General features: G+C 46.4%; 1 protein-coding gene across 3 annotated transcripts; it reads left to right on the top strand.

Moving 5' to 3' along the window:
• The first annotated feature begins 221 nt into the window (after window positions 1-221).
• LOC127032852 (uncharacterized) lies at window positions 222-13,255 on the top strand. Of its 3 annotated transcripts, none has more exons than XM_050920451.1 (4): window positions 222-647; window positions 10,760-10,861; window positions 11,557-11,718; window positions 13,104-13,255. In XM_050920451.1, exons 1-4 carry the CDS (start codon window positions 452-454, stop codon window positions 13,154-13,156), a joined length of 513 nt encoding a protein of 170 aa, XP_050776408.1. In that variant the 5' UTR covers window positions 222-451; the 3' UTR covers window positions 13,157-13,255. The 3 variants fall into 3 exon arrangements, with proteins under 3 accessions (XP_050776408.1, XP_050776407.1, XP_050776406.1); XM_050920450.1 differs by having other exon boundaries at window positions 11,557-11,844; XM_050920449.1 differs by lacking the exon at window positions 13,104-13,255 and having other exon boundaries at window positions 11,557-12,851.
• Window positions 13,256-14,280: the final 1,025 nt, after the last annotated feature.

Here is a 14,280-nt window from a genome sequence, read left to right as displayed (position 1 = left end):
GATTTTTATGTATTTATCGGCCAAATATTTTCACATCCCCCCCTGCACCCACCCGCCCTGAAATGTTCAGTTCTTGATTTTTCACTGAAAAATGGACAATTTCCCTTGCGAAAAATTTTTTAACCAGTCATATGAGTTTGTATTGGATTGCATGGCAGTTTGGCCTACAGCACTGGGCAGTGAGATTGAAAGAAGTTTGTTTCCATGGATCATGAACACGTTCGCTGATATTCCCTTCTATTCAGTCAGCAAGCGTGACTCCACTTGGAAAAAAAAGTCCTCACCACCCCCTACCCCCTCCTTGGGCAAGTAATGAGCACTTCCTCTCTTTCTGTGTTCTACCCCTCTAGCATCCCCCTCTCTCACCCTGGCTCCTGAGTGTCCTGTCTACGTAGCTGGAGAACCTGTCGCTCTGACATGTTCTGCTCCCGAGGGAGACACAGTGTCTGCAATGAGAGTTCATGGGGAAGGGCAGAGACTAGACTCTACATGGGCCCTGTCATCTCCATTCAGTCACACCCAATTACTTCAGTTGCCTGCATTGAGTATGGCAGATGCTGGAACCTACACATGCATTTACGGGATACAGCAATCCAGTAGAGAGATCCCATGTAAAGAGAGCAACCCCATCTGGGTAACAGTGACAGGTGAGTCTCCATTTTCCCTTCTGTTTAATTTGGTGTCCTGTGTAAATCTTCCTTTTGCAGTCAGTGAGATAAACTCCAGTCACTTAGCTGTAAACAGGTCAGTGCAATGGGGGCAGGTGGGAGAGGTGGAAGACATAGGCATTTAGATATTCCAGAGAAAGGAGCTTTCTAAGTACCTTGGAGGAAGAATGAAGGCTACAGCTAGAATAATGGTATTGTGGATGGATGAATTAAAGCTGTGTGGGAACCAGAATTTCCATTTTGAGGGAAATTCAGTGATTCAAAATCTGCTCTTGTTCTGAATTGGAACAAACACTAAAATTTCCTCTGAAGCAATTTGTCAAAAAAAATGTGGATCAATCAAAATATTTTGTTTTTAGTAAACTGAAACATTTTGTTTTGATTTTGACACACACACGCACATATATATATATATACACATATATACATATGTGTGTGTGTGTGTTATAAAAGAAATTTTGAAACAAAAAGTTCTTTTAAAATGGAAAAACAAAATGTTCTACTCCAAAAAATATTAGAATAAAACTTTTTCAACATTATCAAAAAGATTTTTTTTCAGAAAAACTGAAATTACAAGAGGAGCCAGCACCTGTGGGGGACACCGACTCCAGTGCTCCCTTGTTGCAACAGGAACTGTTGGCCAAGGTCTCCCCCACACTATGGGCTGAGCATGCCAACCAGGTTGGGTGTATTGGCTCTGCCCAGCCGGTTGAAATTCGTTTGAACCCAGCAAAGCCTCTTCCCAGAATTCGACAGTATCCATTGTCTAAGCAAGCCGAGGATGGAATCCGTCCTGTAATTACGGCCCTGCTTGAACAAGGAGTCATTGTGCCCACTGTTAGTAAATGTAACTCCCCGATTCTGCCTGTGCATAAATCTGGCAAGCCAACTTGGCGGTTTGTCCAAGACCTTTGAGCTATAAATGCTGCGGTACTTCCCACCTTCCTTGAGGTCCCAAATCCTGCTACAATTCTCTCCTGCATTCCCCCCACTGCTCAGTATTTTTCTGTAATTGATTTGTGCTCTGCTTTCTTCTCTATTCCAATCCATGAAAATAGTCAGTATTTATTTGCCTTTTCTTATCAGGGGTCCCAGTATACCTGGACCCAGCTACCGCAAGGCTATACTGAGTCTCCTACTATTTTCTCTCAAATCTTAAAACAAGATCTGGACGACATTCGGTTCCCAATGGGTTCCATCCTAATCCAGTATGTAGATGACCTGTTACTAGCATCTAATTCTTTAAAAGCTTCAAAAACTGACACGCTGATTTTGCTCCAAGCCTTAGCCAAAAAGGGTCATAAAGTATCAAAAGCTAAATTACAACTTTGCTCTTCCGCAGTTCACTATCTTGGACATGATATCTCGGCAGGCAAGTGAGGCTTGTCATCCTCACGCATCCAGGCTATCCTCAAAGTGCCCAGACCTATCACCAAAAAGCAATTGCAAGGATTCCTTGGGATGGCTGGCTATTGCCGGCAGTGGATTTCAGGTTATGCTTCCCTTTTTCGCCCCTTACAAAATTTGACCCAGAATAAAAGCCCTGATCCCATTCCCTGGACTAGCAGTGCAGAAAAAGCATTTCTTCAGGTCAAAAGTGCCTTGGCCCAGGCTCCCATTCTGGGCCTCCCCGATTACAAAAAACCTTTTACCCTCTATTGTCATGAAAGGGAGGGTACGGCTCAAGGGGTCCTTACACAGCTGCATGGAGATAAGCATAGACCCGTAGCTTATTTTAGCTCCATGCTGGATCCCATGGCTGTGGGTCTACCCCCAAGCCTCAGATCGATAGCTGCTGCTGCAATGCTTGTGGAAGCTTCCGCCTCTCTGGTGTTAGGAAACCCTTTAGATGTGGCAGTTCCCCATGCTGTCACTGCCTTCCTTACAAAGGGTAAAACTCAGCATCTCTCAAATTCCCGACTTACTAAATATGAAATGCTCCTCTTGAATGCTCCTAATGTTACTTTAACTAGGTGTTCCGTACTGAATCTCGCCTCCCTCTTGCCTACAACAAAGGATGGCCAACTGCATGATTGTCTCTCTGTAACTGCTGAACTTTCTGCCCCTAGACTTGATTTGCAAGATGTTCCTCTACAGAACCCTGAATTAATCCTCTTTGTTGATGGATCTTGCCTCCAAAATTCGTCTGGCCAACTTGTAGCAGGCTATGCTGTGTGCGATCTGCATGGCATTTTAGAAGCCTTCTCCCTTCCACCAGCTAGGTCCGCCCAGGTGGTGGAGTTAGTCGCTCTTACTAGAGCCTGCCATTTGGCAACCGGAACTTCTGTTAATATTTATACTGACTCTAGGTATGCCTTCGGGGTCGTGCATGATTATGGGCAGCTAACGTGCATGATTATGGGCAGCTATGGAAATATAGGGGTTTCCTTACTTCTAGCGGGACACCCATTGGCAATGTTTCATATGTTAGTGTTTTATTATCTGCTCTTCAGCTACCCTCAGCCATTGCTGTTGTGAAATGTCTGGCTCATCAAACTCCCTGTGATGACGTTACGCACGGAAATGCCCTGGCAGATGCTGCTGCCAGACAGGCTGCTCTTTCTGGGTCCCCAGCCCCCTTTGAAGTGGTTCCTCTCTGTGTGCTCCAGCATCCCTCAGCAGCCGCCTCTCTGTCAGACCTTGTGGAAATGCAGGAGTCGGCATCTGAGGAGGAGAAACAGAGCTAGGAACAGTGCAATTGCTTTCCGCATCCAGACGATGCCTTGTGGCGCGCCCCAGATGGTCGCGTGATTGCGCCCCTGGCCCTGCTTCCTTACCTGGCCCATGTGGCCCATGGATTGGCCCATGTCCGCAAGGAGGGAATGATTGCTTCTGTGGCCCAATTTTGGTTTGCTCCAAGATTTTCGAGTGTGGCCCAACAATACTGTCGCTCTTGCCCAATCTGTATGGTTCATAATAGTGGGCAAACGGTGCGTACCACTCTGGCAGCGCACCCTCCACCATGGGGTTCCTTTGTAAATATTCAAATCGATTTTATCAGTCTGCCAAAATGCTGTTCATACGAGTATGTCTTGGTTTGTGTCTGTATATTTTCAGGCTGAGTGGAAGCCTATCCTTGTGCTAAAGCAGATGCAATAACGGTTGCAAAGAAACTATTAAGGGATTTCATTCCCTGCTTTGGGCTTCCCGCCTCAATAAATAGTGATAGAGGCACCCATTTCACGGGGCAAGTCATGAAGCAGGTTTGTAAGGCACTCAACATTGAGCAACATCTACATTGCGCCCACCGTCCTCAGAGTGCGGGAGCAGTGGAACGAAAAAATGGGGATCTAAAAAACAAACTGGCCAAACTGTGCGCTGAGACAGACCTTAAATGGCCGGATGCCCTGCCCCTGGTGTTAATGCAAATGAGAAATACCCCTAGGAGAAAACACAGCTTGTCTCCACATGAGATTCTCATGGCACGGCCCATGAGAATGCCTGTTTCCCCACCTCTGCTCCCCAGCCAAACTGATTTACAGTTAAATGATGATACAGTACTAACATATTGTAGGACACTAATTTGTCATATCAGGTGTGCTCATTCACAGGTACAAAGTGCCCTGCCGGATCCTGCGGAGACTGCGTGCCATCCGTTGCAGCCTGGAGACTGGGTCTGCTGTAAACTCTTTCAGCGCAAGTCGTCCCTGGAACCCCGGTGGAAGGGTCCGTACCAGGTGTTGCTGACTATGCATACTCCAGTAAAGTGCCAGGGACTTCCCAATTGGATCCACGCCTCACACTGCAAGAAGGTCTCACCGCCTTTGGACTCTGTCAGTGTTTCTGGTGTCCCAACAGATCAAGCCCGACCAACAGGAGCACCTCCCCAGCCTACCACACTACCAGACACACCTAAACAAAAACCCAAGTATAACCTGAGGACTCGGAAAATAGACTGAGGTAATCCAGGTTGTAAACTCTGCCGCTTTGCCATTATAATGACCTCTCCGAGGGCTAAAATCAGAAAGTTGGCCCACGCATCCCACACAACTTTTCCAAGGACTGCACAAAGACTTGTAATAATGCGAACGGACATGAGGTACCGGCAACTAAAATGGATCCTTTGGCTTATGGCTGCACTTATAGCCCTGGTATTGGCTCTGAACCTGACTCTTTGGATTCTTTTGCATTTCTATCACAAACCTGATACTGCCTTTGCTACCAAAACATGGCAATCAACTAGAACATGGTCAAAGGAGGGCTTAAATCTTCCCCTGGCCCCAAGCGACAAAAGAACCATCCGGTCAGTAATGGGAAAAAAGAAACCTCTTACCATTGAGGATGTTAAAAATTGGCCATGGTATAAAAGGCGGTACATAATGTGGTACCAAGGGGGAACTTGTGGTAAGCAGGCTTGGTCCTGTGGGATAGAATGGATATTGGGTTTTAGTCCTTCAACCGGTGCCTGTAAGCCAGGTCAAGTCCCCTGGCCATGTCAAACCATCCCTGAATTGTTAGTTAAGCCCAACTCCTCCCATGTCACCCCTCCTCCTCCCTGGCCTACCCTTTCCCCACCCACCCTAAACAATGCCCGTAGCAAACCACGCCCTCAGTTTGATTTTACAAAGGGTGAAACCTCAACTATTTTGCAGTGGCCCAGACCATCCCCCTCCGGTAATTTGTTTTCCTACTGTGCTCTCAAGTTATTTTTCTTCTACCAGAATCTCCTTTATGAACGAGTGGTGGAATGGGAAACATCTGACACGGTATATATTTCTTTTGTTAACATAACTTTACAGCCCAAATGCAATAATTCGTATCCCCGCAACATCATTTACCTTGTCGATAACTGGCGTGATAATGTGGACTCTATGTTAATCCCAGGTCTTTGTTCTGCCCATGATATGCAGGGTTTTTCCTGTTTCTTAGTCACCCGGGTAACCAGGACTATGGTCTACAAGCAAAGAGTCTACTTCTCTACTATTGTCTTTAGCTGTGAGGAGGAACTTCCCCTTACCGAAAATATAACTTGCACCTTAATTCAATATACCCCTAGTCACACTCCCAATGTCTCCCTATCAAAAGAAAACATTCAAGTGTATGACCAGCAGCTGTGGTATGAACCTGCAGAAAAATCCGCATTAATCAGATTTAAATGGACTATCTTAAATGCCACTTTGGGAACCATTAAGTTTACCCTTCCCTTAACCCACTTCCAAATTGCTGCCATTTACCCTAATTGTTCCCCAGGGGCAGCCATCAGATTGTTGCAGCAAAGGGTGTGGAGCCAGTCCAGGAAAACTAGAGGTATAACTGACACCCTATGGCTGGGGGCCAGTAGTGCTGCCTCCGCTTGGAACATTTGTAAGACCCAGCAACACGAGGGTAGATTAGGCCAGTTGGAACAAGCAGCGGGCTTAATTTCGGGGGCACAAGTGACCGAGGTACAAACAGGAGCGGGTGAGCTACATGTGGTGTCCACCCTTTCTGCTATCACCCAAGAGGTGCTCAAGCACATGGTCCAGCAAACTGTGGGAGCAGGAAAGGCATTGCAGTGGGACCATGCCTGCTCGGAAGTGCAGGACTACCTTAATGTAGTGTTGGCCTCCATCCAAGAGGACCTTAAACACCAAACTTGGCCCAATGCCCTTACAAACGCTTCTGGCATGCCGCCCAATTTGTGGCCATGGAGGTATACTTGGATGTTTTCAGGGTGGCGATGCATTCGGTCCCAGTGCTCCTTCCAGGCTTATGGTCCTGTGAAAGGGGTGTGGGCCCCCACTTACCGCATCCTCCCTAGCCCTTGGGCAGGTTGTTTGTGGGACTGGGTGATCCACCAAGAGGTGTGGGAAATAAACCCCCCCCCCACGGCCCTAACCGCTTCCTGGTCAGTGCCCCGGCCATTACACCCGACTTCTGCATAGGACAAGGTAATCTGTGGACATATTGGCCTTTAGAACCTCCCCAGTTCCAATGTATGCGAAAACTTAAGCCCGGCGAAATTGTCACAGTGCATCAGCATGTGTGTTGGGAGGGTGCTGGGCGTATAACAACCCCCTCCAACCATACCCTCATTCAGGTAAGTAATAGTTGTGTCTCTGTTAATTCCTTGAATTTGCGTGATGTGGCTTTTAATCTAGTCACATCCTCAGGCACTCACGCCATATATTGGCCCACAGATATATCATATCAGGTTTCCGTACAATTCCAGATTCCCTTTAATTGGACATCTATAGTACCCGATTGCTTTCATTCATTACTGTCTCTTTTACCAGAAATTCAACAAATATCCCAAATGCAAAAACAGGTCCATATCCTCAAAAATATGTACCAAGCCGAACTTAATGCCTTTCAGACTGCTCATAGACTCACCACTCTCTGTGTGGATACAGATGTCCTCTGCCAACTTACAAAGGTCTTCAAACCACCCCTGGGGGACAAAAAGCTTGTATGGGGCCTAATTGGGGGAGGAATGCTGTTTTCAATTTGTCTTTGTTCCTGCATCTATAAAAGATATTGTCAATGCCCAAGGTCCATCCCCCGCACCTCACCACAATCGCTTGCTTTGGTTTCACCACTCTATAGAGATAGAAATAATAACCCCCCTTACTTTAATAGTCAACACTTACACACGGAGGATCTCAACTTATTACATACCGATGTCTAAAATTTAATGCCATTGAAAGGCATTAAAAGGAGGGAATGAAAGGAATCATAACCCCTCACCCTTTATATGTAGCTTTAGTGCCAGCCAACTCAGGCCATCTGTGGCCACTGCCTCTAAAAGTTTACTGTTGCTGGTGGGGACCCCACCCTAGGGTTCTGGTCGGAAAACAATGCACAAACAGTATTCTTGTGACGGGTTACCAACAGTAATACAGACATCTGTGGTCCTGATATATAACTGAATATTTGTAGCTGTCTGCCCTTGTTAAAGCCACTGCCTTTAGAATCTTCCTGTCACTGGTGTGGATCCTGCCCTAGGGTTCTGATTGAAGACCATGTACGATCAAGTACCCTAGTGGTAGGTCCCCAACAGTAATATGAGCATCTACGGTTCAAATATAATTAAATACTTGCAAACTTTTGTCTTCCTAAAATCTTGTTTAACCAATGCCTAAGAATTTGCTGTCACTGCCATGGATACTGCAGCGGGACCCTGGTTGAAATAATAAGGCAAATCAGTCCTGGCTGCAGATCCCCAACATTGATATAAGCTTCTGTGATTTTAATATACAATATTGTAATAATTATAAATACTTTTAGCTGTATTGGTTTATAGGCCCATATATCCAGGCCTAACTTGTTTATCAGTAATGTCTAGCGCACTGGGTGGAGAGGAAACCAAGTATTAAGAAATATGAGTATGAAACACTGACAAAAGAGGAATTAAGCAGGGAGGGACCAGGGGTCTTTTCTTGCCAGTCTGGCTTTAAGCAAAATATAGCATAATAAAACTACTTGCTTATAGAAAATTGCCAGGTGGCATTATCAAGTGACCAGCTTAATCACTGCCGAAATGTGTGACCTATGCAATATGCTAATAGCTTGTGCAATATGTATTCGCAATCAAAAAGTCATAAGACAATGTAATTGCAAAAGCCCCTAACTGGAAATACCCCAAGCTGAATTTACAGTAAATAACCTGCTGATCTGCGATGTAAGCAGAGTCAGGATAAGCTCTACCCTGACATCTGGTGGAAAGAATTTCAGAGAGTGTATTTGCATAGGCACGCCTACCCTATCCCAGACTGCTGAGCGGTGAGACTGCTTGGTGACAAATGACTCACCCTCAGTTGGGTGGTACTTGCTAGACAAGGGACATGGGTTCCAAAACCCAGTGAAATAGAGAGGCTGGGGACAGGTATCTGTGCCTGGTGGTGCAGTCTCCTTGTGGAGCCAGAAGCACCAGTTGCACCCCCTCCTCTCTCCACTGTGGAATGTCAGAGTTGATTTTTTATTCCCTCAAGAATCTAAATACAGGTGACTGAGCTGAACTCACTTTGGGCTAATGGTGCACTAGCACTGGGGCTCCGCCACTAAGAGCTGAGATCACTAAGAGTTGAAATCACAAAAAAGCTGAAATGACTGAGCTGAGAGCACTGAGTACTGTGCTAACTAGTGGGGGAGCCTGAAGATATGCTGTGGAACAGAGCAGCTGGCGCAGTGGAGCAGTTGCGGGGACGGCTGGAGCGGATCACGGGACAGCTGGTGGCAGCAGAGCGGCTGGCAGAGCGGAGTAGCTGTGGGACGGGTGGAGCGGCCCACAGAGTGAGCGGAGCCGAGCAGTTTTGCAGAGCAGCTCATGGAGCAGAGCAGCTGGTGGAGCAGAGCAGTTCCTGAGGATGGCTGGAGGAGCAGAGTGGAGCAGCTGGTAAAGCGGAGCAGTTCGTGGAGAAGGCGGAAGCAGAACCCACGGAGAGGCAGGGCAGTTGGCCCTGGACCACGTAAGGTGCCCCTTTCTACCCAGGCTGGGGGGAGGGACCTCTACAGATAGACTCTCGAACTCTGGGGTGGCATTGACCAGAGACTTTTGGGTTGTTGGACTTTGGGGGTGATTGGACTTAAAACCCTAAGCGGAAAAAGGACAGTGCCAAACGTACTTGGAGGTGGGTTTTTGTTTATGGTTTGTGTTATAACCCTGTTTGTGGTGTTTCTCCAATGGGATGCCGCATTGATTCCTTCTTTTATTAAAAAAGATTGTGCTACACTCAGACTCTGTGCTTGCGAGAGGGGAAGTATTGCCTCCTAGAGGCGCCCAGGGGGGTGTGGTATGTGAGTGTCCCAGGTCACTGGGTGGGGGCTCGAGCCGGTTACGCATTGTGTTACTGAAACGGAACCCCTGGATACTGAACCCAGCCCTTGTTGCTGCCAACTAGAGGGGCAGAAGGGTTACAGCAATATTAACTACCAAAAATAAGCAAATAACTTGTGTAATCCATATGATGTTTTGCGGTTTTAGCCTTTATAAGCTTGGTAAATATTGTAAGGGGCAGAGTAGGTTTTTCCTTGCATGGAATTTCTGTCTCTCCCTGTATGCATACTTGTACTCTTGTTTATCAATAAAGGTGCCTCGGCCTGTCTGACCAAAATTGAATAGGTGGTGGTCTTTTCCACAACACTAGACACTAGGGGTGAAATCCTGGCCCCATGGAATTAAAAATTCCCTTTGACTTAAATAGGCCAGATTTTCACCCTGGGGCATTTACCAGAGGGAAGGGTGAAAGACAGTCATTATGAATAGAGACTGCGTTTCTGGTTATTAACATTTCTTAGGTCTTGGGGTTTCAGGCAGCCCCTCCCTTTGAAAGAAACAGATACTAACTCCCAGAATTCTGTCAGAGTAGCTGGTCCTCCATCCACCAGGGTCTAATATGTCATTCAATAAAGTCTGTCAGGGTCCTCTGGTAAAGAAAGAAAAATTGGAGAAAGAACAAAAATAAAGTTTCATTCAGACCATTGCCCCCAGATGACACATACTAATATTTTACCTTCCCTGCTCCCCTCTCAGATCCCCTTCCCCAGTCAACACTGAACATTGATCCCCCATTGGGAGTGGTGAAAGAAGGAGGTGCTGTCCTTCTCTTCTGTGTGGTCCCTGGGAGTGCTGTCCATTGGAGGTGTCATTTCTACAAGGATGGCATTGAGATAATCCCCAGGGCAGCAGAGTCAGAGCACAGCTGTGGGGAGTGTAGCACTGTGGACACTGGTGGTCACCTTTCCAACTGGTCTATGCTCCATATCCCACAAACAACTCCAAAGTGCGCTGGGGGATATACCTGTGAGTATGAGGAGGATGTGAGAGGGTGGTGGATTCTGTCCCCCAGGAGTGAGGTTGTCAATGTCGAGGTGACAGGTGAGATTCTCCATCACTTTGAATGCCCCTCACACATACCCAAGAGTAACATATTCCCCAAACTTCCCCATCCCACAGGACAGAAGGGTCCTCATAGCAACCTGTGAGATATAGAGACCACTACAGAGACATCCATGCACAGAGAGTGAAAGAAGGACTCTAGATAGAATGATGGCAAGAGAAATATTGATTAAAGGCCAGATATTCTGTTGAGAGGAGATGTTCGTATCTCCAGCTGTCCCAAACAAATCCTGTGGTACTTGATACTTCACCAGATATTCTCCTCTCTACACAGTTCAAATGAGTTTTTGGCTTCAGGAACTTGTGGTGACTGTGTCTTTCTTCACCATCATCAGCATCATCTTCTTGATCTCCAACTGCTGCTGGAACAATGAAGGTAACAGACTTACCAGTTGGCCCGCTCATTTTGCACCTCCCATTCTCATGTCATGGGAAATTCCCAAAACAAACTATCCTATTTGCAATGAAATTTCTCCTCTTGATTCTCAACCCAAAGTGGAAAGTCTGGGAATGTGTTTCCTGTACAGATCTCCATCTTATCTCTCATCCCAGTGGACCGTAAAGGACTCACATGTCAGATGCTGTGTACACTGGGTTCAGTATCAACACAACGAACCTCTGAGGTGGGATGTGATAGACATCTAACAGCTGCTTAGCAACATTAAAAATAGATAGGAGCTTAAGGAGAATCTCACACACAGGGTAAAGGTAAAAGGTTTCACCAAGCCGGGACCTGGGATGCTCAGTTATTGGTGAAAGTGCCAGGATATCTATAATAGTTACAGTCCTTCATGGCCTCAGTATTAAACCTCATTAAAATGACATCACCTCCAATAAACCTTGGCCATCACCAGCATCCTCTTATTATCCCCATGTTGTTGCCACAGAGTGTGACCTATGTTGGAATTTATCTGCCACAGGGTGTTTTCCTGGCAGGGAGAGGTGAGATGCTGGACAATGAGATGGAATCTGGTTTATGCCAACATGTTGGGAATTCACTTCCCCACATTCTCTTCTGCTCACCTAATGGGTGTTTCTGTGTATGGGACAATACAGCTGTCTCTTTTCCAGACCACCTGCCTCCTCCCAGATGCTCTCTGGACACCCTGCATCTCACAAAAGAGGCTGTTGCTCTCAGGCGCTCAGCTCCCGGGCATGAGGAAATGAGCAGATACAGGTTCTTCAGTCAAAGTGTGGAGCAGACCACTGATGACATCCCCAATCCACATGAAGGTACCCAGGTGAAACAAAACAGAAGGCAATGCAAAGTCAGAAGCATGAACCTGGGAACGATGGAGAATCAAATTAGGACAAATGATCCCAGCTGTGAGGAGCGACCCTGTCTCCAAAAAATGATGAGTAAATCCCATTTCTCTTGCTCCTTTGGGTGGCCATCCCTGGATATTTCTGCATATCCACCAGATGAGACACCAACCCTTTTCTCACCTGAGCAAGGAGATAGCAGCCTGGTTAGTGTCATTTCCTCTGACTCAGGCAATGGATGCATGGGGCTGGGTGGGTATAGGGTTCCAACACTAAAGAGAAGAATTTCTATTGGATTTGTGGCAGATTGCGTGAAACAACCAATATTTTTATTCTTACAGAACCTAGAACCTGGGACTAAAATTCATAGACAGTTTCTCATTGATACTAAATTATTACACTTTTGCCTTTCTCTAAAGTCTCCTTCCATGTGAAGATCTCAAAGCACTTCACGTACATTGATTAACGAACCACCTACCTCCCACCCTTCTGCCATGGAAAGTGCTCTGAGACCTTCTCATGTCTGCAATGGGACCTTTAATCTGGTTGTAGCATCAAGATTACTGTTTTCCCAGTTCAGAATGTCTCCTATTCTCTCTGAGATGTGCAATTCACATTAAGCTTTCAGAGCCTTTGTTTCTTTAACACCTTTTAAATTCAAATCAAGGTTCACCATTTGTTTCTCATCTATATCTAGATCTATCTAGATAGGGTCACCCTAGCTATATACCCTTTCTCACAGGAAAAGAGCACCGTTACTTAATATACATCTACGCTATGAGCAAGGGATATGATTCCTCTGCTTTGAACAAATAGTCCTTCAGCTAGCGCAAATATAAATAACAGTGTGGTTGTAGTAGCATGGGTAGAGGCAACGGAGGCATAGCTTAGCAATGCCTAGTATGTACCTACCCCATTTTCAGGACCCCCCCATAACCCCTGCAAGACAAACCCCTAACATTGCACTGGAGCATTGGGGTCAGCCTTGACTGAGAGGAGACAGTGCTCCCTGCTGAGTCCCCCTCTCTCTGCAGCACAGCTCTCTTTGTGTTTCACAAGGACATTGGGGTCAGCACTGACTGTGGGGAGAGTCCTCCCGGTTGAGCCCCAGCCACGGTCCCTCCAACACATTGTCCTCAAGACATATGCTGGGGCACTGTGGTTAGCACTGTATCCAAGGGCACAGTGTAATCCACATTGCTCTCTCCGGCATTTGGGTTGTTCTCTGAGGATTCTTCATTCAAGAGCTGACCCAGATCATTCTTGCTTAGTGAGATATCTCATAGGATCACTGTGAAGAAAGAGATGCTCAGTGAGAGTTCGCTGCAATTCTTTTCTTTTCTTTTGTTTTCCAGGTTCTCCAGGATACCCGCCTTGGAAGCCCAGGACTGGAATACAAATGGAATAAATGTCTCCCAAATATCTATGCTGATCTTCTCAGTCATGCTGTGACCTGGGTGGGAAGTAGGGCCGGCTCTATCCATTTCGCAGCCCCAAGCACTGCAGCATGCCGCGGGGGGCGCTCTGCTGCTCGTTGGTCCCGCGGCTCCGGTGGACCTCCCGCAGGCATGCCTGCGGATGCTCCAATGGAACCGCGGGACCAGCGGACCCTCTGCAGGCACGCATGTGGAAGGTCCACCGGAGCCGCCTGCCACCCTCTCAGCAACCAGCAGAGCACCTCCCTCTGCATGCCACCCCAAGCACACGCTTGGTGCGCTGGGGCCTGGAGCCGGCCCTTGTGGGAAGTCATTTCACCTCTTTGTTTCTGAGCTTGTCCATGTATAGAGTGGAGATGATAATATTTTTGGCTTTCCAGGGAATAATAATATTTATAGTGACCCCATGAGACAGACCACTAAACAGGGTCAGCTGGGTAAGTACTTGGGAAGGAGACCATCAACGTACAGCTAAAGGGTCGTGAAGTTTAAATAGTGTCTGTAAAGTTCTTTCCAATCTTGGGATAAAAATTGATTTAGCAGGCAAAAAGGATTTTCGTTCTATGGCATCTTAACTTTTTTTAATTCTGAAAATTAGGGTTTCTCATGCACAAGCTGCTTCCTTGAGATTTATGGTAGAATCACAGAAAGCTCTGGGATGTTCTGATAATTTTATTCTAGAAAGGGTTTAGGGGTCAAACCACACACTGTATTCCAGTGGAAAATGGGCATCAAAATTACTTAGACAGCTTTGAAAATCTCACCTCAGCTTTCCATCTTGCTAACAGGGACTCCCAGTTCTGTCTGTCTCACTTGCAGGATGGTCAGAAAGGAAACATCCATTTATTCCAAAGGGGCAGATATGGGACTAGTCACCCATGTGAGAATTCAGCTCCTAGTCCCTGCAGTGCTTGCTTTCATTCCGCATTCTCCCTTGGCACAGAGAGACAGAATAAAATTCAACTTCCTTAGCTGGCACAAGTTTTAAGTATCAATTTTCAGAACTTCAAAGAAATAAGTAAAATTTACATTACAATAAGCCCTAAATCAGGGACTTTCAAAAATGGGCTGAAAGGAATAAGGGTTTGCTTAGGTG

The sequence above is a fragment of the Gopherus flavomarginatus genome, chromosome 12 (genome assembly GCF_025201925.1).
Source record: "Gopherus flavomarginatus isolate rGopFla2 chromosome 12, rGopFla2.mat.asm, whole genome shotgun sequence".
NCBI classification, from domain to species: Eukaryota; Metazoa; Chordata; order Testudines; family Testudinidae; genus Gopherus; species Gopherus flavomarginatus.
This window is presented reverse-complemented; position numbering and strand designations above follow the sequence as displayed.

Coding starts and splice junctions, on each gene's coding strand:
- LOC127032852 (XM_050920449.1), top strand. CDS start 452: ATGAGAGTTCATGGGGAAGGGCAGAGACTAGACTCTACATGGGCCCTG. Junction 648..10,759: donor CATCTGGGTAACAGTGACAG/GTGAGTCTCCAT, acceptor CTCTCTACACAG/TTCAAATGAGTTTTTGGCTT. Junction 10,862..11,556: donor CTGCTGCTGGAACAATGAAG/GTAACAGACTTA, acceptor TCTCTTTTCCAG/ACCACCTGCCTCCTCCCAGA.